The sequence below is a fragment of the Hylobates moloch genome, unplaced genomic scaffold (assembly GCF_009828535.3).
Source record: "Hylobates moloch isolate HMO894 unplaced genomic scaffold, HMol_V3 SCAFFOLD_21, whole genome shotgun sequence".
NCBI classification, from domain to species: Eukaryota; Metazoa; Chordata; class Mammalia; order Primates; family Hylobatidae; genus Hylobates; species Hylobates moloch.
In genome coordinates, this window is record NW_026652296.1 from 41,032,538 (window position 1) to 41,060,117 (window position 27,580).

The following is a 27,580-nucleotide window of genomic DNA, read 5'->3' on the forward strand; positions in this document are numbered from 1 at the left end:
GAAAGATTTGCTGGTCTGGTGGTCTGGCCGTGAAGTTAGATCTCAAGAGTATAAGAAATAAATTCAGGATTTATGCACACAATATTAACATGAAGTTTTCTTCATAGTTATTATATTTTTAAGGCCAGAGAAACAAGAATTATATGTTACATTTTATGGTTTATATCTTTTAAATTATGTCTATGCATATTTACCTATTCTTTTGTATTTTAATGAATAATTATGCTTCCTTTTTCTGCTTCAAAAGAGACATACGGTGGTTACATATGACTCATTCATCCTCACAACAGGCCTGTGAGACAGGGTTTATCATTTTATCCAGAAAACAAGGTACAGAGAGGTTAAATCTTGAGCTCAAGGTCACATGGCAAGCAGGTGGGTCACCAGGACTCAAACCCTGTGAGTCTATTTCAAAATCAGGTCTCATAGCACTGCAGTACATTTGCAGATGGATATGTAACATGTTACGAAAATATACTCCAATTGGCATTTTATATGGGTAAATATCTCCAGCAAATAACTAGATAATGAAATATTTTTAAGTAGCAATCACAGAATATTAATAAATTGTGAAATAAACTCATTAAAAAACAGGCCAGGTGTGGTGGCTCATGCCTGTAATCCCAGCACTTGGGGAGGCCAAGGTGGGAGGATCACTTGAGGTTAGGAGTTTGAGTCCAGCCTGGCCAACATGGTGAAACCCCATCTCTATTAAAAATACGAAAATTAGCCGGGTATGGTGGTGCAAGCCTGTAATCTGAGCTTCTCAGGAGGCTGAGGCAGGAGAATCACTTGCGCCTGAGAGGCAGAGGTTGCAGTGAGCCTAGATTGCACCACTGCACTCCAGCCCGGATGGCAGAGCAAGATTCTGTGCGTGTGTGTATATATATATAGCCCGCAGATAGAACCAGACAATGCACTTTTTGCTTTTTAGAAGTCAAAGCATAAGATTTCTATGCCCAAAACGTGACCTGTCCCATTCTGCTCTGCTGAATAAAAAGGGAAGAATATATTAGATATAACATAACAAAGGCTTTGTTCGATGATGCATGCAGTGGAATTTTAATGTTATACTTTTCCTACAAACATGCTTTTAATAAGGCAGTAAACTGTATTCAGCTAAAGATGAAAATAATTGATCCATTTTGAGCCATTAAGGCGGTTTTTTTTTTTTACTTTACTTTCATCCTACTTTTCATTTTCATGGAGAGTACCGAGGTAATAGCAGATGAATTTCAATTAGTTTCAATTAGTGCCATAAATTGTTACAATGTATCGGGTTGCTGGGTTCTATCAGAAACCCCCCAGCAGAACACTCCAGGTTTTGCTTGCAGTTGAAAGCAGCATTTGAGCCTGTGATGTCAGCTCTTCTCCATGGCACTAGAGCAGTTCTAATAGTTTAGGGTAATTTACTTCTATAAATCCATCCCACTCTAGAGCCCAGAAAACCATGTCCTCTGGATGGACTAATTCCATCACAGAACCACTGTGTTCTCCTTTGGAAGCAGAAGACGTGAAATAAAACAGTGACTGTGGGAAGGAGCTACACTTTGGGGTGATATCTGTGTGCGTCTGCAATGGGTAGAAGTTCAAAGGAGAGCCGACTTCCTCCTGGGAGTATCTCTTGTTCTTGATGCCCAATATCCACTGTTCTAGAACAATCCATCCACCATTCTCCCCTCACATCCCTGGGCTTCAGTAACATCAGCCCTGGTGTTTGCCAGGATTCAGGGTGTGGTTCCCGAAGGGACAGGTCACCCAACCACAGCCAGTGGGACACGATGAAACTATTTTTCACTGACCTTGGCTCCCTTGCCCCAATTCACATGCTAAAGTATTTTAAAAAGGGGAAATTAGCACTAAGGGAGTAAAAATAAACTATGATGAAAACTGTCCACATTCCTCCTGGTGTTATTAGGGTGACATGAAGGAAAAGCAAGGACTGAAATGTCCAGGACGGTCACAGATCACTCCATGCGACCTTTCAAATGTGCATAAGCACAGCCCTGCTCCTTGCTTTCCATCGTGTGCCAGACTTCTAGCTTCTGGCTTCAAATGCCAATGAGACAGGCAGGTGGGAGGGGGTCCCTAGAAAAACTCCAACCAGCCTGCACATCGGGGTGGGGCCTCAGGAAGTCCATGCCATCTGCAGTGGGGAGGAGCCTGGCCCCTCCTCTTCCTGTGTGGAACCTGGGAATCAAGTAGCTGGCTGGCCTGGCGGAGGATCCTGCTTCCCCTCCCACACCGCTTTTTTTTCCTTTCACCCAGTAAAACCCTGTTTTACTCACCCTTCAAACTGTCTGCGAGCCTACATTTTCGTGGCCACGGGACGGACAAGGACCCCGTCTTTAGCTGAACTACGGAAAAGCCCTGCAACACCACCATCTCATAGCTGACTTGGAAATAAGCTAGCAGTGGCTGTGTCAGCGAGACCACCACATGCAGCAAGGGTGGCCACTTCCAGCTAGCTCCTGCATCCACAGCTGCCTCGCCTCAATTGGCTACTGCCATCCATGGTAAGCCATTCTCCCGTGGTCACCTTCTCTCTGCTGGCATGGGTACTACAGATGGAAAGGCCATTTTCCCAAAGTGCTATGTGTGTACAGCAGCACCCGCCTGGTCAGCTCCCATTCCTAAAAGGCAACCAGTTAAACTTGGACGTGGCTGGGTGCTTGCAGCCCGCCAGTGTCTGTCCCTGCCCATGCCTCTGGCTTCATCTCCTGCTGCTGCCCTTCACAGACTCTGCCCAGCCCAGGTTGTTGGCCCAGTGTCTTTTGGACACAATCCAAACTCCCCCAGCCTCTCTCTCTTCTGATCCTGTCCCTCTTCAACACTGAGCTCAAATCCTCCTTTCTCGGGGAGGCCTTCTCCAAACTTCACAGCCTCCAGGGCTCTCCTGAAGGCCACGGTGCCTCTAGAGCTGACTGGCACCCGGTGTACACGGATCCCTGTCTTCAAATAGAGACTGATGTCCTCAACTTCATCAGGGCCCTGGTGGCAGGGGCTGAGACTTCTACTCTGGGGTATCTTTAATTCCATCACATGTAGAAGTAAGAGCAATGCTAATGGCAGCCTCTATTTATGAAACTCTTTCTACGTATGAGAGACTGTCGTGAGTATGGCATGTAATCTCATTTATCTCTTTTCACCCTCTCAGCAACCCGTGTGAGGTAGATATTATCTAGAATCTGAGACACAAAGCAGTTAAGTAACTTGCCCAGGGAAACGGCAGACCCAAGATTTGGACCCAAGTCATGTGACTCCAGAACCCGAGCTAGACTGCCTTTATAAATGTCTATTATTCGTGAGGAGGAGCTTAACTCATCCTGTTTAGCCAGCATGTTATTATTCTCATTACCAAGGATGAATTTTTAAAGAATAGCTTCAATTTCATTCAAGGGTTCTCTTGTCTTCATCTCAATTGACCATCTATTTCCAGATTAGGCCGAATGCAAAAAGTTTCGATAAAACTCACCATGTGGGGGGTAAGGAAAAGAGTTACATCCTGAACTGTCTTCACTCACATTCAGTAAAACATTTATTTTGCATTTACTATGTGCCAGGCACTATGCTGGATACAAGTGACACTGAGATAGAGTAGAGCTGAAATTATCAAAGAAATGGCTTGGAGCTTCAGCCAAGTATGGTACTGTAGATGTCCCAGAAGCAATGCTGCAACAGCTATATTCTTTTCAAAATGCAGTTCTAGAAAGACCACTAGGCTTTCCACAGTATGAAAAGGGATTTGAAAGCCCAGCAATGAAACTCAAGTATCATACACCCAAATTCTCAGTTAAGAAATAGAGGTCACAAGGTGACTGAAGTGATTTGGCATGAATGTATATTTCTACATGGAATACCCTCCCTGCTAAACATTTCAGCCTGCCAGGGAAGCCAACGGTGTATTTAGGAGGCTCCATCTCGAGGCCTCCTCTCACGCTGGATCCTACTCTTTGCTGCATTTCCTGGGAGCCTCTGTGGGTATAATTCTGCCTGTAGTTGTTGGTTCTTGGCTCAGGTCGGAATGGGCTTTCTGTCCTAGGCCTGCCCTGCTCTGAGATTTGGACTGTGATACAGTGATGCTACAAGAATAATAATGGCAAGAATAAGGTCTAGATGGGACTAAAGTTATGTCTGAATATGACCTGGATTACAGAAAAGATACAAAGAGGAGAAAGTTTTTTTAAGGCAAGATGTTAACATTTTTTCTGAACTTTTTTTACTTGAGAACTCACTTGAAAAGCGCCTTTACACAGAGTTCAATTAACTTGGCCAGGTCAGGTTTCCCTGAAGGCTCCCAGAGCTTGGTCCCAGCATTTGAGTGTTAAGAGCACCTACCTGGGAGGTGCCCCGGGGAGTCATTAAGCACCAGACCTGGAGAAAATCGCCTACATGTAAGACAGGAAACTAATTTCCACATACTTCTTATCCTGACTATTTGGTGGACAAAAGCAGGCACTCCAAATGGCTTTATGCACTGGCTGCTGGGAGTCAGTCATAAATCTTGAAAAAGCATTTCCCTTTAAGGGGGCACCACAGCATCACCATCCCCGACAACTGGCCAAGTCAGCAGAATAACACTGATGCTCTTACCCCATCTGAGAACCAAGAGGACAATACAAAGGCACTTGAAAGAGACCACAGTGCTTCTTGCTTTGGGGTTTCCAAATTCTCTGCCATCAACATTCCACCTTAAGACCTTGCAGTGCCACTTTCGAAGGCTCTTTTCTTGGTCAAATGCTCCCTAGCCCAAACATCCAAAACACACAAAGGTTCAAAGTTAAAGCACAGCACTGCAGGCTGACAGGATTGGGTGCAGTCTTAAAGACGAACTGTGCATTTTGTCTTGAACCACTGGCTTTTCTGCTTTTAGGGAACTTATGGTACATTTGGAGGTCTGAACATCATGAAATGGTAATAATTTGTCAAAAATGTTATGGCTAAAAGCTGGTTACTACAAACTACAGCTGATGTCTGGTTTCATAAGTAAATTTTATCAGAACATGACCCTGCCCATTCATTTACATATTGTCTATAGTTTCTTGTTCACTAAATGGGCAGAGTTGAAGAGTTGCAACAGAGACCATACGGCTGGCAAAGTCTAAAAGAAAAAAATTTTTTAAGATAAGGTCTTGCTCTGTCACCCAGGCTGGAGTGCAGTGGCATAATCATGCCTCTCTGCAGCCTTGACCTCCCAAGCTCAATTGATCCTCCCACCTCAGCCTCCCGAGTAGCTGGGACTATAGGTGTACACCACCATGCCCAGCTAATTTTTGAATTTTTTGAAGAGGTGGGGTTTTTCCATGTTTCCCAGGCTGGTCTCAAACTCCTGGGCTCAAGTGATCCTCTCACCTTGGCCCCCCAAAGTGCTGGGATTACAGGCGTGAGCTACCATGCTCAACCAAGTCTAAAATATTTACTATCTGGTATTTTACAGTAAAAATTCACCAACCCATGGATTAGAGAATTTTCCCTGATAAGAAAATACTCTGAGTCTACATAGATCGTGGGGTGATTACTACAGAATGACTAAAAGGCTAAAACAGGTTTAAACATACATAGATGCAAAACTGAAAATAATTCCAAGCTTGGATGAAAGTATGAAATACTTTATGACATTTAAAAAATCTGGGTTGCCGGTATAATCTATCTATATATCCCACCTCTACCCAAAGTTTCCAGACTCAGTTGGTTTTATGGGTGATTTCCGTCCAACCCTTAAGTTACTTTGTATTTCAGATCCCCAAAGAATATAGACAGCTTCCAAAAATGCTTTGTGAGACTAGCATACCCTTGATTCCAAAAACCTGACAAAAAATGCATAAAAGAGAGAACTACAGGTCAATCTCATTTATGAATTTAGAGGCAAACAGCCTATAAATAGTATCAGCAAATTGAATCCAGCAACGTACTGAATGCCATTTGACACTCATTTTAAAATGTTGAAGGTAGTAAATTAGTAACTTCTTAATGTAGTAAATGTTATAACTTGGCAAAAGTTAATACCTAAATGGTCCACCAAAAATCAGAATAAATTATATTTAATTTTAATGTATTAAGAAATATAATTAGATTATATTTATATACATGTATTAAATAAATTAGCATGCTTAATTTTACACAGTGATGCCCACTTTCTGGGCACTTAGTGGTTTTACATCTCTGGACTGAACTCTAAACCACAGGTGGCTGTGGAACTCAACCAGGTCACTAACCATCTTCTCACTTTTAGGCAAAAGAAAGGGGCTGCTCTAAGTTATCTCCAAACCTTGACTTCTAGGTTTCAATTAAAGACACAAAGGTAGCCAGGCTCTCTTCTGGTTGTTTCACTAGCTGAATGATTTCAATGAAATTCAAGCAATAGAGAGAAAGATGCTTGAGAATACACTTTTGAGTGGCAGAGGCATTTGCACAAATGTTTCACTTTTTCATTTCGATTTAAAAAGTGGCATCAACTCGAGTCTGTGTATTTGTGGGAAGAACTGTCCAGGCAACACCAAGAAAGAGAACAATGGGTTGTGAAAAGAAGAAAAGGCCCTTCCAATACAGGCCTTTTTCTTCCTAGGTCTTTTCAGCTTCACAAAAGAAGACATATTTTCCATATAATTGCTAAACATGTTTGCTTATTAAATTATTCTTTAATTAGTTAATGATTTTAGCCATGCTTTGCTCTTCGGATATTCATTTTGTATAATAAAATAATTATAGATAATTAAACTATCTCAAGCCTTTTTCTTTCCCCCAGCAAACATGCTGGGTATCCAAAAATGACAACAAGTTGTAAATTAATCTGGAAAACAAAGCATGACAGATGAATGATTTGGTTGGAATTAATTAGGCACTAATTATATACTGGAACTAGATGAAGAATGAGACTCATTATAAAAATAAAACGCTATTCTGAATAGATGCACAGTTACCGACATCCTTACCTTCTGTGGTGATGGAGTTATTCCTTATCCAAGTCAGTGCCTTAAAGCAATCCTCTTCCTCGTTGAGAGTGAAATGGTTGCAAGGAACTTTCCCTGTGTACCACCGCTGACTGCTGTTGGGAACCTCCCTGTTTGTCAGGTGTTGACTAATATCAGCCTCTGTAGGGCGTGGGACCTGAAGTATGTTAGAGAAATGCGTATTTCAGTGATAATAGATAAAGTGGTGACAGTGGTTAAAAAAAAAAAAAAGTAGACATAGCAATGTTCAGTATGTCTTTTTCTGTCCCCAGATACAATCAATCAGATTTTAATTGAAGTAAGAAAAAAAAAAAAACAGGTGGAAGGAGCACCTAGAAACAATTCTCAGAGGGAGTTGCTCTAGTTATGTAATGCTGTGTAACAAATTGTTTCAAAACTCAGTGGTAAAAATCAACCATTAGGCTCCCAGCTTATGCAGGACAGTAATTCAGACAGGGCAAGGTGGAGAATGACTTGTCTCTGTTCCACAATGTCTGGGGCCTCAGCTAGGAAGACTCAAAGGCTAGGGGTGACTCAGGGGCTGGGGGCTGAAATCATCTGAAGATAATTAAACTATCTCAATCCTTTTTCTTTCCCCTGGAAAATATGCTGGGTATTCAAATGTGACAACAAATTGTCATGATTTGCCTTGCAGTTGATGTTGGCTAAGGGCTGGATCTGAGCTGGGGTTGTTGGCCAGAACACCTACATGTGGCCTCTGCATGTAGCTTGGGCTTCCTCATAACATGGTGGCTGGGTTCCAAGGGAAGTGTCCTGAGAAAGAGAGAGCCAATAGAGAGAGGTCCATGTTCTTTTCCAACCTCGTCTTGGAAGTTGAGCAGTGCCTCTTCCACCACATTCGATTCATGGAGGTAGCCATAAAGGCCTGCCCAGGATCAGGGGAGGGAACCTAGACTCCACCTCTTCATGTAGGAGGGGCAAGGCTCTGGAAGAGGACATGGAAATGAATTGGATGTGGTGGCCATTTTTGGCAAAAATAATCTGCCACAGAAATTCTATCTGGGGTTGAAATTTAAGGGTATAGAGGGGCTAGGCAGAAAAGAAAAGGAAAGAAACAGATTATTATTTACTTTTGAAAAGTATAGAATTATTCCTTGTCTTGTCAGAGAAATATTCTCCTTCTCTTTATTCCCCTCCATCTTTCTCTCATTTTTGATGCAGATGTGTGTGGGAACAGAAACTTTCCTCTACTGTAAGGAAAGTAACAGTAAAAACACAATAAAGGATGATAGCTGATACTCGTCTTCTGTGTCAAGGATACTGTGGCAAACTGGAGGGTTTGTGCTTGGGCCAGAGAGTTCAGCCATGACTGAGCTCCATCTAGTTGCTGCCAGTGTAGAGTATGGATCCAGTATGGCCAGATCTGACTTCCCAAGAAATGCCAGGCCCTTGGGTTTTCATGTAGACTCCTGATTTTTTATTATATTGGTTCAAATTAAAATCAGACAAAGAAGTGTCATTGCAAAAACCAAATAAAACAGCATAGTGACCTGAGTTTCCCCAAATGGGCCACCACTTGGTCCCTCTGATTTTTAATTGGCTGCCAGGTGGCGGTTATGAGGAGAAAAAGGGGGCAAGCAGAGGGGCACCTTAGAGGGAGCCTGAGGCCTTTGGTGGAAGACCGATACCCACTGGCTTGCTACACTCAGGGTCTAAGACCTCAGGGCTGTGAGGCAAGAATACTCCTAGAGCTATGATAAGCAATAAGTTCACTTGCAGTCAAGATGGATGTTGGGGCAGAGGAAGTTCTTTCTCCTTTGACAAGCAGGCAAATGCTGGCTGGTGCTTAAACTCATGGGGCTTGACTAAACTCCAGCTGACAGGAAACTTTTGGTTATACACTTCCTCAATAGAAATTGTAAAGCCTTAGTACATTGCCGTGATGTATTTAATGCAATTTCAAGCTAGATTAAATTAAAATGAAACAGAGCAAAACAGAACCAATGTTTAAAGTTGGATATTCTCTCTCCATTAAGAGGCTGCAGTGAAATTATATTTAGCAAAAGGGAACAACTAAATAAATAATGGTCATTTACTGTAACCAAAATTGCAGAGGTAAAGTTTTCTTATTAGTAATATAGCTGGTTTAGTAATACCCCACTAAAATGTTGATAGCATTATACTCATAGTTATTATAAAGCAGCCCACTGAAGGCTTTGGCGAAAGGTCTGACGTGCACAATACTGAAACTGTGCTTCGGGCTTTTGAAACCTCACTGGAACTACAAGGAGCATTGTAGCATAAAAGAAAATAAAATCTGGGTAACATTACATCAGTTTAATAAGTCATGATTTAACAAACGAAAAAGCCTTGGCGGAAAGTGGCAGTGCTAAAGAACAAATTGAGAGCTACTTCATTTATAAAAGTTTCAATGAGTTATCATTTCAAGTAGTGGGTGTTTAGGCAAAAATAAAAAGGAAGAGGAGAAAAAAGAATAAGGTCCAAATTGAAAATTAGCTCACTACAATCTTGAAATGTAATTGCATTCTGATAAGCCACATATTTCTTGTGTGCACTTAAATGTGTAGAGTTGTTTTGCATACTTCTCTACTATAAAGAATAAGAGCAATTAAAGAAAAACTAATGGGATTATGGCATTTTCACAAAGTAGGCAAAACTGAAGCTAGAATTATAAATTCCAAAGCCAAATAAATTTGTCTGCACAGAGTTTAGGAGACGTCAATTAATTAGAAAACGATCTATGGAAAAAGAAGCTTGCTTTGTGATCAGTTCATCATTTACTGTGTTCTTTCATTGAATGGAAGCTTTTAGCAGAAAAAGAATTTGTATGGAGACATTGAGAAGAAGCCAGTACAAGAAATTTCCTTCTTCCATGCGTGCTTATGGGGCCACAGAGCTATCCAGCCTGAAAAGTGAAAAGAAGCTTCCTTTCTGAATGGTTCATCACATACTGTTTTCTTTCATTGAACAGCAGATTTAAACACTAAGAGGAGTTTGTAGGCACACATTTAGAAGAAGCTAGCAGAAGTTTCTTACACCCATACACTCCTTTTGGTCAAGAGAGGTCACCAGCCCTGAAAAGGAAAAAGAGGCAAGGGAGAGAACAGTCTTTAATATAAGGGCTTGGTTATATTTAATGAAGTGCCACGAGGACTGGTTATCCAAACTGAGGGTTCTCTGCCACTAACTAAAGTGCCACTAACTTTTGAGTGGAGAGCAGCAGATAACTTTTCAACCACACTGATTTGCCATTGCACAGTGCCACCATCACTCAGCAATAACTCACAGCGGCTAGGACTGCTGGCTGCCTAACCCAATATTCTGTCTTCCTTTCTTTCTTAGTAACAGTCTTGGGAAATATGCTCAGCTGAAAAACTGCGTTTCCCAACTCATGACCTAAGAGGTGGTCAGGAGATACACACAGGAGTCCTTGGATGAGGTAATGAGAAAAGTCATCATGCTCTAGTCCTTTCTCTTTCTTGCCTCTGGCAAATGGAATGACTGGAACACAGCAGCCATTTTAAGATGCTGAGAATGGAAACCACACATTAAAAATAGAAAGAGGGCCAGGAATGGTGACTCACACCTGTAGTCCCAGCACTTTGGGAGGCTGAGGCAGGAGGATCCCTTGAGCCTAGGAGTTTGAGACCAGCCTGGGAAACATGGGAGATCTCATCTCTACTAAAAATACAAAAAAAAAAAAAAAAAAATTAGCTGGGTTTGGTGGCATGCACCTGTATAGTCCCAGCTACTCAGGAGGCTGAAGTAGGAGAATCACCTGAGCCGGGGAGCTCAAGGTTGCAGTGAGCTGTGATTGCACCACTGCACTCCAGCCTGCAGGACAGGAGTCAGAACTTGTCAAAAAAAAAAAAAAAGAAGATGGAAGGGCCTGGGTTCCTGATGACATCAGGGAGCCACCTTACCAGGCCTGGGTTGCTTTTGTCCAGATATTTTTAATGAGAGAAAGACATAAACTTCTTCTTTTTGAACTGCTTATTTGACTGTAGCTATAAATACTAAGCTCTAGAATCTCTGTGGTAATGACTTTTAAAAGCCATCAAGTATAAGCCCTGCACCATGTCAATGAGATAAAGGGAAGCAACAAGAAAGGGAAAAGAGAGGGAAAGAGAACCAAACAGAGACAGTGCTTGATCCAGGGCCAGACCACCTGAGTTTGGACCCTAGTCTATCACCTCCCTACTAACTGACCTTGGGCAAACTACCTAAGCTTCACAGCACTCTCGGTTCTCTAACCTACAACATGGGGATGCAAATGGCAGTGACCTCAGGGTATGGTGAGAGTTCCATCTGTTACCATGTGTCTGTCTGGTGGTAAACGTTCGACGGCAGTCAGGTGCTCTCCCGCTTTGAGGCTCCCTGGCAGCAGGCTCCTGTCTCCTAGGGTTGACCGTTTTCTTTGGAGTAGACTTTCACTCTATTGGAAAGCTGTTCCTCGGGATGAATAAACACTGCATTCCCACCACTTTTGGGGCTTGTCTAGATCTGTTTCCCAGAGCCATCATGTACAAGACTAATTCGCTCTCCATATGAAAAGTCTTCAAGTATTTGAAGACTGGCTGGCCATCCTGCACACCCTGAATCTTCACTCCTCTGGCTGCACATCTCGAGTGACGGAGCCCCTCCCTTGCTGTGCTTCAGCTTGTTCCTTCCCTTCTTCAATGGGACTCCAAGGAACCAAGGTCATATTGCAAGTGCACTTCTGTTTTTGTGGCACATCCTATGATATAACCATGTTCGGCAGGTAAAAACTTCATGACCTCTATATTCTCATCATGGATTTTACCCTTGGTCAGGATTAATGCTTTTCTTTCTCCAATTCACTTTCTTGGGCACTAATACTATTGCTGTTTCTAATAGCTTTGTGAAAATTTGCCTGACAGTCTTTTGCTGGTGCACTTTGAACTATCTTCTTATTTTTAAGCTTTTGTTGCCCTTTGATTGGGTATTTCTCTTATATTTTGAATTAAGTGTAAAAACAGAGTCTTGGTTCTTATAACAGGGTGGTTTGAAGCCCTAACCCTAATCCACCCATGACATTCACTGAATTTTTCTCCTTATGTCATTCTGGTTTACACCTTTACTTTTAACCATTGTGTCTATTTTCCTTTGTTTTCTCCCTTTTATCTTCTGCAGTGTTGGGAAGGTGAATTCCTTCATGCTGTTTCAAATGATTCTTTAATCTTATTTCTTCTAAATGTAAGAGTCAACACTGAAATAGTACTCTTGGGTTTCTCCACTTAAGACAATGCATATTCCTCCCTTGCCACCTCCCTCCCAATTTTCAACAACTTCTTGGTCTTTATTGATTTAGCTTAAGAGTCATTTTCTATTTTGCATTTATTCTCAGATTTACAATTATTTAGATTACATTTTTAAATTGTTTGTGGTGCTTGCCACCTGTCCTTTTATAATACTATGAAATTCTATATTTTCTTTCTTTCTTTTTTTTTTTTTTGAGACAGTCTTGCTCTGTCGCCCAGGCTGGAGTGCAGTGGCACAATCTCGGCTCACTGCGACCTCCACCTCCTGGTTCAAGTGATTCTCTTGCCTCAGCCTCCCAAGTAGGTGGGATTACAAGACCCCACCACCACACCTGGCTAATTTTTGTATTTTTAGTAGAGATGGGGTTTCACCATGTTGGTCAGGCTGGTCTTGAACTCCTGACCTCAAGTGATCCACCTGCCTCGGCCTCCCAAAGTGCTGGGATTACAGATGTGAGCCACCACGCCTGGCTGAAGTTCTAAATTTTCTTTTCTATCTCAATTATTTTGAGTGCACATTAAGCAAAGAACACGGAAGATAATTTTTTCTGAGGCCTTGTATATAAAAGAATGGCTATCTGCTATTTTCAAATATGAGAGATTTAGGTGGGCATATAATTACTGAATCACCACTTTTCATCAAAATTCTGTGGGATTAGTTTCACTTTCTTTTGCTATTTAATGCTGGAGATAAAAATTTTGATATCTGTTTTATTTTTGTTCTTATTTAGGGAGAATGGTTGTAATCTGTTATTTTTCTTTTTAAGTTTGTTTGATTTTTTTCCTGCCATTCTATGAGAAACTATTTATCTTCCTCAATGCAATTTGATCACCCAGCCCCTGAAATGGCAGCTGAAGCATTGGAAGAGCAGAGGCTAAGCTAAGAAGGCCACAGGGTTAGAGAAAAAGGGAGATGGGTGACTAAGAAAGAATTGAAATTCTGTCAGAACATAACTGAGAAAATTTTTCTTTGATTTTGCCTAGAATGTGGTCAGCTGAACAATATGTTTTTTGGGTAAAAAAGTTTTCTTCTAGAATATCTTTAATTATTGTCTCTATTCCTTTTCTTTGAGTCTCTTCTTCAGGAAAACCAATTATTTCTATGCTGCCTCCATGCCTATCAGACCCTGTTTTCTCCTGAACCAAGCATTTCCCTTTGTCCTCTGCTTCTGCCCTCCAGGGGTGCTTTGTCTTCAGCATCACTAACCGTTTAGCAGCAGTTCTGTCTCTGATAGGGATTTCATTTTAATTCTTTCTTATTCACCCATCTCCCTTTTCATCTGTGGCCTTCTCAGCTTTGCCTCTGCTCTTTCAATGGCTTCAGCTCCCATTTCAGAGGGCAGGTGATCAAATTGTATTGAGGATGATACATAGTTGCCTGCAATGTGTGTGTGTGTGTGTGTGTCCTGAATTTTTCAACATTTTCAAAACTATGTTCTTCCTCTGATTTTTCCAAATATTGTATTGTTCTCTTTCTCTTATTGTGTTATCTTTTTATTCTAGTTGTCCTTTGCTGTTCAGCAAACTCACATTAAAACTTAGTAGCTTAAACAACTACTTTCTTAACTTTCCATGATTTTGTTGGTCAGAAACTTGGGTAGCATTTGGATGAGCAATTCTTTTATTCTGTGTGCTGTGGACAGGAGTCAATTGGCAACTTTCAGCTGGTGGATGGACTGATCTGGAGGATCTGAAATTGTTTCACTCACACGCCCAGTGCCTTGCAAGGCTGGCTGAAGGTCTGGGATCAGTGGGGACTGGGAGGCAGAGAGCTCACCTACAGCGTCTCCAGCATGGCAACCCCAGGGCATCAGAACTTCTCACATGGCACCTCAGGACTCCAGGAGCGACTGCTGCCACAATCCAGGAGGCACTGTATGGTCTCTGTGACTTGGCCTCAGAAGTCACACCATGTCACAACCTTTGCACTTTGTTGGCCAAGGCAGTCACAAGGCTGCCCAGATTCGAGGAGAGGAGACATAGACTCTACCTCTTAGATGGAAGAGGCATCAAAGAATTTGCAGCCATTTTAAAAACAGCCAGTTTTCTTTGACTGCATGCTTTTATTTTCCCCTGCAATCATTCTCAAAGTGAGATCTCTATATAGTAAGTGCTGTCAAATGACACGGGGGAGTGTCTTTCTCAGGTCTCTTACTGGGAGGTACAGCACTGGTATAGATGGGTCTTTCCTCCCTGCTGTGTGTAGAAGGCTGTCACTTGGGCTGCACCATTCTAGATGCCACACTGTTACTGACCCAGTCTAAGACATGATTAACCCCTTTGGAGACAATGTAACATTGCCAACCCACATCAAGCTCACTGTATACTACAGTCCCAGCTCTTCTTCTTGCTTGCTTGGAAGTACCTGCCCTATCTGTCAGCTGCTAGTGACCCCCCACCCATGAACAATCCATACCACAGTCTTCTCATGCTCAACACCAAGCTCATTTGATTTCAGTTGGTACATTTTTGTTCTTCCTCTTTATGAGGTTCCTCAAATCCAGGCCTGGGGCAGGCATCTCTCTGCTGCTTCTTGACCATCCATGAGTCATGGAGAGTGGCCCTGTGATCTCAGAGGGGTTTTCAGAACCAGAGTGTGTTTGCCAACAAAAATGATCAACATTGATTGGAGGGGTGGAGAAGTAGTTATAGAGTCCGGAAAGTGAGCCAGCTAACTCTTCATCTTCGAAAATGGAGAGGTTGTAGATAATGTCTGAAGTTGACAGAGCTAGGAAGGATATTCTATGAACATATTACTGTATTTGGAGTTATGCAGGTAGCCACTGAAAAACTAAGAACAGAAATGCTTCAAACTGGTTGCCTCTGGAAAGAGCTGGGAGGAAGAGTGGGCTGGGAGAGACCAGCTCTCCTCATGCTCAGCCCTGCAGTGCAATGTAGTATTTTTCCTTGTGCATGGATTTTGTAATAAGAAATAGGGATGTGCATTTGGATATTAAAAACATTATACAACAATTTAGAGTGAGGCGTGCCATTTAAAAGGTCTGATTAGAGGTTGCGGTTTGTAATTACATTTTATAAAGGGTTGTCTTCTTGCTTTGGGTTTAAGCTCTGTTTTCATTATTTTAATTTGTTTTTTAGAAAATCACAAAATTGGGACAAAACCAGGAGAGAGTTGAAACAATGGGGGAAGGGGGAGAAAAGCTCCCCAGTGAATTCAGCTGCCCTTTCTGTATCACTCTATGTACTTTGATTTTATGTCCTTCTGGAAAAATTAAATTGGAACTCCCTTTATCACTTCTTCATTTCATTTTTTTCCGTTGTAAAAAGGGCAAGAGCTTAATGTGCCACAGACTAAAGCTGCAGGGGCAGCTGGGCACACATGGGCAGATGCCCGAGGCTCTGGGCAGCTGGCTGGGTCTTCCACTTAGTTTCCAAAGTACGCAGTCGCGGCAGCAGCTGGAACCTGGCAGGCAGGTGACAGGGAGACAAGCTAAGGGGGTGCATGGTATTTCTGTCTGGTTTAATGTTTTAACAAGTAAGAGGAATACTTAAATATCAAAACAAAGTATCCCTGCAGTAAATGTTTATCCTTTAACCGTAAAAATATCCTTTTATACCCTTTGAGAATTGAGAGGAAACGGGAGGAGATGAGGGGAGGGGAGGGGAGAAGAATGGAGAGGAGGGGAGGGGAGAGAAGAGGGGAGGGGAGGGGAGTGGAGGGGAGGGGAGGGGAGGGGAGGGGAGGGGAGGGGAGGAGAGGAGAGAGATTCTTCAGAGGTTGATCCAAGCTACTGAAAGGGTTGTTCCTTCACCAGCATCATTGGCCTCACCCGGGAGCTTGTTAGAAATGTAACATCTTCCTGTTCCCCTAAGTGGCCTGACAATCTGTGGAAATGTGAACTCAGGCAAATCGAGAGGTTCAAATCTTTGTGTTCATTGAAGAACACCTGTGAAACTGCGCAGGCCATCAGGGTATGCATATATCAAGAGCCACCCAGTATCTGAAAGATGTCACTTTACAGAGACAGTGTGTACCATTCTGACGTTACAAAGGTGGAGTTGGTAGGTGTGTCCAGGCCAAACAGTGGGACTGGACACAGGGTCAGTGGCCCAAAAAGAGTGCTGAATGTTTGCTGCACATGCTTAAAAATGCAGAGTCGCGCTGAATGTAAGGGTTTACATGTAGATTCTCTGGTCACTGAGCATAGCCAGGTGAACAAAGTACCCAAGATGTGTGGCCAGACTCACAGAGCTCAGGGTCAGGTTAACCCATGTGTGAGCTCTGCCTGCCACAATGAGATGAGGCTTATTGAACAGGAACAAATTGTTCCTAAACCAGAAGAGGCTGCGCAGAAGAAAAAGCCCAGAAGAAACTGAATAAATGGAAACTTACGGCACAGGAATAGACTCATCAAACAATAAATGGAATTAAAAGTATAGGAAGGAAGGAAAGAAGGAAGGAAGGACAGAAAGAAGGAAGGAAGAAAGGACGGAAGGAAGGAAGGAAAAAAGAAGGAAGGAAGCAAAGCAAAGAAAAGAAAATGTAGTGTCTCAGGCTCCCCACCCCATGGCCTCTTGCTCCTAATCTGCATTTTAACAAGAAGCACAGGGGATTCATGTGCACAGCACAGTTTGAAAGGTGCTATTCTAAGGTGTAGATGAGGAATTCTTAGTCAAGAAAGCGCAAGCTTGTGGTTCTCAGCTTTAGCTTAGAAGCATGTGGGGCACTTAAAAAATACTGACAACTGGGTCCCACCCTAGAATAATTAAAACAACCTCTGGGGGCAGAGCCTAGGCATGGATGTGTTTTCAAAGCACCCAGGTCATCTCAATGTGCGGCCAAGGCAGAAAATATACAGTAAGTGATGCTCAGAGCTGCTGAGCACATTCTGTGACAACACCCAGGTGGAGACCCTGTCTCCTTCATGCGCTGCCTCCTCTGCACTTGGCGATGTCAAGGAAAACTGTTATACACAGGCTCGCATCGAATCCACAACCGTTCACAAGATGGTCTAAATGGGGTGTCTAATCTTTTGGCTTCCCTGAGCCACACTGAAAGAAGAAGAATCATCTTGGACCACACATAAAATACTCAAACACTAAAGACAGCTGATGAGCTGAAGAAAAAAAATTGCAAAAAAAAAAAGTCATAATGTTTTAAGAAAGTTTACAAATTTGTGTTGAGCCACATTCAAAGCCACCTCGGGCCCATGGGCCATGGGTTTCACAAACTTGGTCTAAGACTTCATCCTTGAATTACAGAGTAAACCTCTTATCACTGGAGAAATACCTTACTGCTGTAAACTACATGAAACACTCATGCATATTACAAAGTGGAATATTAAAATCTGCTGCCCTAAGACATTGAACAGCTTCAGTGTATCCAGCAATGCTTTACTGAAATGTGGATGGAGAGTTTAACTAAAAGGAAAGCATGGACACTGGGAAACCAATCAATCAGATTTCCTATTTTCATAACTGAGAGACAAAATAAAATAAGGGTCGACAGAAGGTGCACGTGTTTGCAATACTTTCGTGAGAGCCCACTGCCACAGCCAAATGTTAGCCTCTTGAGGCATAAATTAATTTACCACAAATGCATGCCTGGTTGCGTCTGGATTCTGCTAGGGTGAGCAGTATGTGTTAGACTTTTGGACAACAGCTTAAAGAATGACATTTCTCCAACTTGCTGTGATTTTTATCCTTGAGCAGAATGTTTTTCTTGGAATGGGTTTCTGGGAGGGTTTGCGGACATAATTCTGGTTACGTGTGCGGGCCCTGAAGGGTGCTTTTATGAATTTAGAGCAGCAGCTGTCCAGGCAGAGGGATGCTCTTTACCCAGAGAGTGTGTGCCCCAGTAAACATATGAATGGCTTTCATGGAGCTCTCCAGACACGTGGCTTGTGCCCCCTGTGCCCGGCCTTACCTGGTACTGCTGCCCGGTGCAGAGGATGAGGTGGTCGTAGAGCACGATCTCGTCCGTGGAAAGCACAACGTGCTTGGCTGCTCGGTCTATGCCGGTCATTCTACCCACCACGACATTAACCCAGGAGCACAGTGACATCAGCGCATAATCTTTATCATTAAAACAGTGGCTGCAAAGAGAGAAGCTCCATAAGTGACATTTCAGCAGCTGACAGCGGGCATTAATTAGACATCTGGTGAGCTGGTTCAAGTCCCCTAGTGGGCTGAGTCTGTGCTTTTGCTGTGAGTTTACCAGGACTGATACTAGGAGATTTTTCGTTATGAAACACTTAGTTACAAATTGACATCTTCCCATTAAAGCTAAATTGTTCCACCTGGCTTAGGTCAGCCCACAACTGGGAGGGTGGGAGGGGTGCGTGTGTGTGTGTGTGTGTGTGTGTGTGTGCGTGTGTGTGAAATCACTCATATTATACCTTTCTTCTGCTTCTATTTCAGAGTGGTTGTAAATTTACTTTAGCTGTTAAATTGGTGTATTGACCACAGCCTCAAAGGGAATGGGAAGGAAGAAAGTGACATTGTTGAGGATTCCCAAAGCCAGGGGTCAGAATCCTTGAATACCGAGAACCCTTCCTATTCGCTAATACTTTTCAGTAATGACTCATTCTGAGAATTAGCGTATGGCTTCCTGCTAAAACAACAAAACCCATTTTACTTAAAGAATATAGCAATTAGGGAGTGATGTTCGCAGCAAGTACACTCCCTGGAGACTTTGGGATTCACTCTCCAGGGCAGAGGTGATTTTCTAGGAACGGAGACTTCCACCACCAGCAGGTCCAGGGCGGCCATTCATGCCATGGCTTCAGCGTGCTGTGGCTGCACTGGCTTCCATTTTCTGGGTTCTCTTGGAGTTTGAGTGCTTTCACTTAATATGATAAGAGTGGATTTCTTGTGGCTTTGGGTTTATTTAAACAGTTTTGTGAGGGTTGTTTCCAGAATTTTCTGAAAGCATTGACCTCAGGTAAACCACCTTTTAGTGATTCTGTTCTGAATATTGAGAGTCTAAGGTAATAGGACATTAAGTGCTTCTTTTCATTTAGGCTGTATGATTCTTTTCTTCCTTTTTTCTCTTAATATAAAAACACTAACATTTATTTATTTATTTATTTATTTATTTATTTTTAGAAACAGGATCTCACTATGTTGCCCAAGCTGGTCTCCAACTCCTGGGCTCAAACGATCCTCCTGCCTCAGCCTCCTGAGTAGCTGGGACTGGAGGCACGTGCCACTTCTATGCTTAGCAGCACAGTCCTCTTCAGAAAGAACCCTGCCATGGTCTGTGTTGCTGACAAGCCTGGACTCTGCATCCTCCTGCTATCTTCAGTTTCCTCACCTCTTAACACAGGATAATGAGCTCTCCCTACGTTCCTCCACTGCTGACTGCTGTAAGGAGTGACCGTGAGAATGTAAGACAGGCTGCTTTGTTAGGCAGGATACATATGTGGAGAGTATTATTCTAAATAATATTAATGAGACAGAACCCTGTTTACTCTCTTTGGAGGCAAACAAGATTCTGAAGTGGTAATGAGGGAACATTTCTTCCTTTTGATCTGCACATAAGCCTGGTCTTACCACACAAAGAGAATTCTAGTCATGGGGGCACATTAGACCTTGTTACAGGACCTGTGAAAGGGCTCTGTGAAACAACTTAAAAACAAGAAGATTTCTTCTCAATAAGAAAAGAAAATCGGGGACTGGCCTGTCACGGGAAAATGACGGATAGTGGGAGGAAATTCTCTCGTAAAAACCACTTCATTAGCTTTATAGGAATGCAGGAAAAGTTATGGCTTCCCACATTTGTGAGAGACCCATGAAAGATTGTTTTTATCTGCTCCAGGTCCCCACTCTAAGCCATCCACGATGAGGAAAAGTTAAATACAGTTAGTGCACAGGGATTCACTTTATGAGGCTGTCCCCAAAGATAAAGGCTCTTAGGGGAAATGTGTGGAAGGCGAAGACAATGATATTTTTAATGACAGTAGGACAGTAGCATTGATCACGTCAGAATGCAAATTTGAGAGTTAAAATGTGAAGCTCTGTCCAGTGGGAATGGCACTGGGGACCACTGATTTTTAGGAAACTTTACTAAATCACAAAAGGAAGTGTTGAAGAATGTGGGTGATTGTTGTTACAATATGTTACTATACTGAATGATTTTTACTTGAGACAAGATCTCACTCTGTCACCCAGCCTAGAGCACAGTGGTACAATCATGGCTCACGGTAGCCTTGACCTCCTGGGCCCAAGCTATCCTTCCCCCTCAGACTCTTGAGCAGCTGGGATCATAGGTGCCAGCTACCATCCCTGGCTAATTTTAAAATTTTTTGTAGAAATGGGACTCTTCCTACGTTGCCCAGGCTGGTCTTCAACTCCTGGGCATGAGCAATCTTCTCACCTTGGCATCCCAAAGTGCTGGGATTACCTGGCCATTTCTCAGTTTAAAATATCATTGTATAAGTGATTGCTACCCATTCTGGATATTACTATCCATTCTGGACTTCCTTAATTTCCTCACCAGGTGAGTGAAACTATATATCGAAGACTGTAAGTGATATTTTTCCAAAATTATTATTATTATTTTTTTGAGACGGAGTCTCGCTCTGTCGCCCAGGCTGGAGTGCAGTGGCGCAATCTCGGCTCACTGCAAGCTCCGCCTCCCGGTTTCACGCCATTCTCCTGCCTCAGCCTCTCCGAGTAGCTGGGACTACAGGCGCCCTCCACCACGCCCAGCTAATTTTTTGTATTTTTAGTAGAGACGGGGTTTCATCGTGGTCTCGACCTCCTGACCTCGTGATCTGCCCGCCTCGGCCCCCCAAAGTGCTGGGATTACAAGCGTGAGCCACCGCGCCCGGCCCCAAAATTATTTTTTAAGTAGAATGAATAAGCTTTAATATTCTAACATAGCAGGGCCTGACTCATGGCTTGGTGGTAAGAGAAATACCTCCACTAGGCTTCACCCAAAAAGAGAGAAGGAACCAGAGAAGGCACATCGGTGAAACTTCATGTTTCTCAAGTGAGCTTGACCGTGACTCAAAACTAATGTGAAAGATTGTCTTCATAGAAAGTTCTGAAGACAGATAATAAGGAAGAGGAAAAAAAAGCAAAAATGGAGGATGAGGAAATTTCTGGAAGAGGGCATAGATGAGTAGCAGCTTGCTCTAGTTATAGTGCCCCCAACCTTGTGGTCAAAAGCCTAGTCCAAAGCTCCGGGTGTGCAGTTAGAAGCAAGCTCTGGGGGCCACAGATGAGTCAGTGGAGACCTGCACCTCGTGGAATCATGATTCTTCCGAGCTGGAAAGAACCTTAGAAATTCTCATAAAAGATTAATTGTGACACTCCTAGAAAAAGGACTATCACAATTAACTTTCCATTAATCAGTGCTGATTGTCCAATTAGTGGATTTCTCCTGCTTCCTGTTCCTTCTCCTCTCCCACTGCCTTCCTTTCGGCTGCATCCCAGACATGCCATTAGCACCTCCACAAGAGGCTGAACGGGGGCGGTGGGAAAGAAGACAGAAATGGTTCAAAAATTCTAACAATAATAAATTAAAACACTGGTTAACGACAAGTTCAAAATTAGTATTTGGAATCAGGGATTTAAATTACTAAATTTTTGAATGTCATTTGCACCTGTTATTTTGAAACCCCATGATCAGAGATAATTTCCTTTACTGGGGTTACGAGGAGCATTTGAAAGACATCTCCTATTTACGGTTCAATCTTACTGAAATATGTGGTTTCTAAGAAATGTGATGACATGCAGTTACCCATGCAAAGGGGTCTGGCTGTGTGATTTAGTCCCTAACACTTGCTTGAGAGGAGTTTTGCAGGTATTTCTGGAGGTAACTTTCCTCTGTTCCACATTATTTACTGGGCATCTGCTATGTGCCAAGGACCGTCCCAGGTATTGAGTATACATCAATGAATCCATGAATAAAAAGGCAAAAATTTCTGCCCTTGTGGTGTTTATATTATAGTTGAAGGATTCTGAATATAAATATAACGAATAAACATTATTTCAAAAGGCAAATAATACAATATTTAGGAGGATTTAAGCAGCAAGAAAAAAACAGAGCAGAGTATGAGGGACTGGAGCGTGTTGGGGTGTTGGCTTCAAATGAATGGGGTGGTCAGGATAGACCTTATAGAAAAGGTAACACTTAAGAGTGAAAAGCAGAAACCTCAAGGTGGGGACTTGCCCATTGCATCTGAGGAACATCGAGGAGGCTGGTGTGGCTCAAATGGGGAGAAAAAGGGCAAAAATAATAAAAGGTGAGGCTGGAGAATTAAGTAGAGGGAGACAAAGTTTAGGCTGGAGCATCACAGCACGTTCTACGATGACGAAAATGTTCTCATCTGTTCTATCCAATATGGTAGCCACTGGCTACAAGTGGCTAATGTGACTGAGGAGCTGACTTTTTCATCTCATTTAATTTTAATAATTTAAATGTAAATACACGTGGCTAGTGGCCACCATATTGGATAGTGCAGTTCTGGGCTGTGAGGAGGCGATGTGATCTAAGCCACCTTTCTGCAGCCTTGCTCTGGCTGCTGTGCTGAGAATGTGGAGGCAGGGACAGCAGCAGGGACACCCCCTCAGCAGCTTCCACCCACTCAGTCTGCCCATGCAGTGTCACACCTGCAGAAAGCCCCCTCAGCAGCTGTTTTCTCCTGAAACACACCCAACATGGATTGAGGGAAACTTTCACTATGCTGATGGAATTAAGTTCCTCTTAAGGCATTTGCCAATAAAACCAGCATTTCCTGGGAATAGTGTAATTTAGAAAGAGGGAAATGGAGAGAATGTGTACCTGGCCAGAAGTTGGTGTTACGTTAATTTTAACAAAAAATCCAGCAAGCTTGGCTTCTCATGTACTGCTCGTGATCAAAAAAAGCAAAGCTCAGAGAAATGAAATTCCTTGCCCAGGCCCTTCATGGCAGGGGCAGGATCTGAATCCACATCCTCCTGGCTCAAACCCATGCCCTTTTTTGTATCATAATGACATCCTTCAAAAACAAGTTTATAGTCTGATAAAATTATTAAGTGGGAATGAACCCGTTCAGATGGCAAGGAAGTTGTGTTTTTCTCACCGTTCGAGGGCAAAACAAGTCTTTTTCACAGAGGAAAGAGGGTCCCTTCATCATGGAATCTAAAATGAATCCCCTGCGAGGGAACAATTTCCTTCCTCCTTATTGGAAAAATTAGGAGCTTGTTTCTACAGGCGGAGAAACTAATATTTCTTGTACCCATGTTTTGCTACAGGAAATTAAAATGAATGAAAGCTATGTGATAAAGACATGGTATTTTCCAGAACAGATGTTGTCAAATAGTGATTCTATTGGGATGAAGACAATAAAACTCACCCAGACTGGCATGAAAGTTCTTTGCCTGATCAGCTGCTGAGTACAAATGGCCAGGGTAGCTGTGGGACCCATATGCCAGCCAGGTGCCCTGTCGGGTGCAAATGTAGTCGCCAACCTTCATTGCCCTGTAGTGTCACTCAGAGCCCAAAGGCAGGGCTGGCTGGGCCCGTAGGCTCCACCCAAATTGCTTGGAACAGGGCAGATGTCTTCCCACACATACAAACTGGTGACCCTGGCCTGCCACTCTTGGCCACTTGCTTGTGAACACACTGGTACTTGTATCTCCTAAGTGATGTCTGAACTCCAGTAGAAAAGCCCCACCACTTCTCCTTTTCCAATCTGAAATCTATTATTTAGCACTAAATAGACTGCACACAGAGTAGGACATTTAGGCGTCAGAATGAAAAAGGAAATAAAATTCATACTCGCTGGCTAAAAATTTCCTTTGTTCAGTGTCCAGAAGTTTTTTTCCTGGGAGTCCATGAGTTGAAATCAGGGTAAGATTATTAAACTTCAGGTGAGAGCTAAAGAAAAAGAAAAATGAAAAAGAACAAGCAGTTAAGTGCAATTTAGCAAAAGTTTATCATAATTCAATTTAACTTTATATCATGTGTCATCCAACTGTTGAATTGTTTTTGGAGCTACTAATTCTTTGCACGAAGCTTCAAATGGAACCAACCATTTCAAGGAAAAAAGGAAGATGGCGCTGGAGCTGCTAACTATAGAATCTTCCAAAAAGCTACACATTAGTAATGAGACAGGTTTTTAAAATGTGCTTTTCAAAGTAAAACTAAAACAAATTGGGAGGGAGGTAAATTTAGTACAAAGTTTAAATTTTAGACTACTTCTATTAATAATAAACTGCTTGGAAGCATAACAATCGCAGCTCAACCCTGATGACTGCTTCCAGTTAAGCCTTTTGCATGGCTCATTACCCCATCTAGTCCTTACAGGAATCCAGTCAGGTTAGTAATGCTATTATCCCTATTTTTTTTAGGTGGAACTGAAGCAAGTAATTTGCAAAGACCATTGATATAGTTTGGCTCTGTGTCCCCACTCAAATCTCATCATGTAGCTCCCATAATTCCCACGTGTTGTGGGAGGGACCTGGTGAGAGGTAACTGAATCATGGGAGCAGGTCTTTCCCATGCTATTCTCATGATAGTGAATAAGTCTCACCAGATCTGATGGTTTTAAAAATAGGAGTTTCCCTGCAGAAGCTCTCTCTTTGCCTGCTGCCATCCATGTAAGACACGACTTGTTCCTCTTTGCCTTCCACCATGATTGTGAGGCCTTGCCAGCCACGTGGAACTGAAAGTCCATTAAAATTCTTTCTTTTGGAAATTGCCCAGTCTTGGGTATGTCTTTATCAGCAGCATGAGAATGGACTAATACAGTAAATTGGTACCAGTAGAGTGGGGCACTGCTGAAAAGACACCCAAAAATGTGGAAGTGACTTTGGAACAGGGTAACAGGCAGAGGTTGGAACAGTTTGGAGGGCTCAGAAGAAGATGAGAAAATGTGGGAAAGTTTGGAACTCCCTAGAGACTTGTTGAATGGCTTTGTCCAAAATGCTGATAGTGATATGGACAATAAAGTCCGGGCTGAGGTGGTCTCAGATGGAAATGAGGAACTTGTTGGGAACTGGAGTAAAGGTGACACTTGTTATGTTTTAGCAAAGAGACTGGTGGCATTTTGCCCCTGCCCTAGAGATTTGTGGAACTTTGAACTTGAGAGAGATAATTTAGGGTATCTGGGAGAAGAAATTTCTAAGCAGCAAAGCATTCAAGAGGTGACATGTGTGCTGTTAAAGGCATTCAGTTTTATAAGGGAAGCAGAGCATAAAAGTTTGGAAAATTTGCAGCTTGACAATGCAATAGAAAAGAAAATCCCATTTTCTGAGGAGAAATTCAAGCCAGCTGCAGAAATGTGCATAAGTAACAAGGAGCCAAATATTAATCCCCAAGATAATGGAAAAAATGTCTCCAGGGCATGTCAGAGACAGCAGCCCCTCCCATCATAGGCCTGGAGGCCCAGGAGGAAAAAGTGGTTTTGTGAGTTGAGCCCAGGGTCCCCATGCTGGGTGCAGCATAGGGACTTGGTGCCCTGCATCCCAAACGCTCCAGCCATGGCTGAAAGAGGCTAATGTAGAGCTCAGGCCATGGCTTCAGTGGGTACAAGCCTCAAACGTTGGCAGCCTCCATGTGGTGTTGAGCCTGTGAGTACACAGAAGTCGAGAATTGAGGTTTGGGAACCTCCGCTTAGATGTCAGAGGATGTATGGATATGCCTGGATGTCCAAGCAGAAGTTTGCTGCAGGGGCAGGGCTCTCATGGAAAACTTCTGCTAGGGCAGTGTGGAAGAGAAATGTGGAGTCAGGGCCCCCACACAGAGTCCCTACTGGGGCACTTCTAGTGGAGCTGTGAAAAGAGGGCCACTGTCCTCCAGACCCCAGAATGGTAGATCTACCAGCAGTTTGCACTATGTGTCTGGAAAAGCCACAGACACTCAATGCCAGCCCATGAAAACAGCCAGGAGGGAGGCTGTACCCTGCAAAGCCACAGGGGTGGAGCTGCGCAAGACCATAGGAACCCACCTCTTGCATCAGCATGACCTGGATGTGAGATATGGAGTCAAAGGAGATCATTTTGGAGCTTTAGGATTTGACTGCCCCACTGGATTTTGGACTTGCATGGAGCCTGTAACCCCTTTGTTTTGGCCAATTTCTCCAATTTGGAATGGCTGTATTTACCCAATGCCTGTACCCCCACTGTATCTAGGAGGTAGCTAACTTGCTTTTGACTTTACAGGGTCATAGGCAGAAGGGACTTGCCCTGTCTCAGATGAGACTTTAGACTGTGGACTTTTGAGTTAATGCTATAATGAATTCAGACTTTGGGGGGCCAGGCATGGTGGCTCATACCTGTAATCCCAGCACTTTGGGAGGCCGAGGCAGGTGGATCACCTGAGGTCAGGAGTTTGAGACCAGCCTGACCAACATGGTGAAACCCTGTCTCCACTAAAAATACAAAATTAGCCAGGTGTGGTGGTGCATGCCTGTAATCCCAGCTACTTGGCAGGCTGAGGCAGAAGAATCACTTGAACTGGGGAGGCGGAGGTTGCAGTGAGTCAAGATCACACCATTGCACTCCAGTCTGGGCAACAAGAGTGAAACTCCATCTCAAAAAAAAAAAAAAAAAAAAAAGACTTGGGGGACCGTTGAGAAGGCATGATGGGTTTTGAAATGTGAAGGCATAAGATTTGGGAGGGGCCAGGGGCAGAATGATATGGTTTGGCTCTGTGTCTCCACCCAAATCTCATTTTGTAGCTCCCATAATTCCCATGTGTTGTGGGAGGGACCTGCTGGGAGGTAATTGAATCATGGGAGCAGGTCTTTCCCATGCTGTTCTTGTGATAGTGAATTAGTCTCACGAGATCTGATGGTTTTAAAAATAGGAGTTTCCCTGCACGAACTCTCTCTTTGCCTGCTGCCATCCACGTAAGACGTGAGTTGTTCCTCCTTGCCTTCCACCATGATTGTGAGGCCTCCCCAGCCATGTGGAACTGCAAGTCCATTAAACCTCTTTCTTTTGTAAATGGCCCAGTCTCAGGTATGTCTTTATCAGCAGCGTGAGAACAGACTAATACAACCATATAGCCAGTAAGCCTGGAGGCAGGGTTTGAACCCAGGATGCCTGGCTCCAGCATCCTCTCACCTTACCTCTGCCTGTACTGTCCTGTAGATCTCAAAATGTTCACAGGGATCCAAAGGTCATCTAATTCCCATTGGCTGACATTAGCTTTATTACATTCAGATACACATAGTTACTCAAATCAGGATACCAAAAAGTGTCATCTGGGAGAAATTCTAGAGGATTCCTTTTTAAGAGCAAAACTGCTTTATATTTGCATCAGGCTTTCCAGAGCCCAAGGCACATTCATTGGCATTCACATAGAGATTAATCTTCTACACAATTTATGCTAGGGGTAAGGAAGAGACTGGTTTTTCTGATCCACATTTCATATGTAAGAAAATCAAGGTTGGAAATGGTAACTAATTT

At 43.0% G+C, this 27,580-nt stretch overlaps 1 protein-coding gene and 1 long non-coding RNA gene across 3 annotated transcripts in view; one reads left to right on the forward strand and one right to left on the reverse strand.

The window, feature by feature from the left end:
• CFAP61 (cilia and flagella associated protein 61) overlaps positions 1 to 27,580 on the reverse strand; it is a 310,458-nt gene that overhangs the window by 94,744 nt on the left and 188,134 nt on the right. Inside the window, exons 21-23 of the mRNA XM_032142470.2 lie at positions 23,946 to 24,044; positions 18,102 to 18,270; positions 6,933 to 7,107 (exon numbers count right to left, since the gene is read on the reverse strand). Coding sequence (XP_031998361.1) covers positions 6,933 to 7,107; positions 18,102 to 18,270; positions 23,946 to 24,044 — 443 coding nt within the window. The remainder of the gene's footprint in view (positions 1 to 6,932; positions 7,108 to 18,101; positions 18,271 to 23,945; positions 24,045 to 27,580) is intronic.
• On the forward strand, positions 2,174 to 15,466 carry LOC131382253 (uncharacterized). Of its 2 annotated transcripts, none has more exons than XR_009211552.1 (4): positions 2,174 to 2,516; positions 10,275 to 10,371; positions 11,434 to 11,694; positions 13,858 to 15,466. It is a non-coding gene; the product is annotated as an uncharacterized LOC131382253 (long non-coding RNA). The 2 variants fall into 2 exon arrangements; XR_009211551.1 differs by having other exon boundaries at positions 11,488 to 11,694.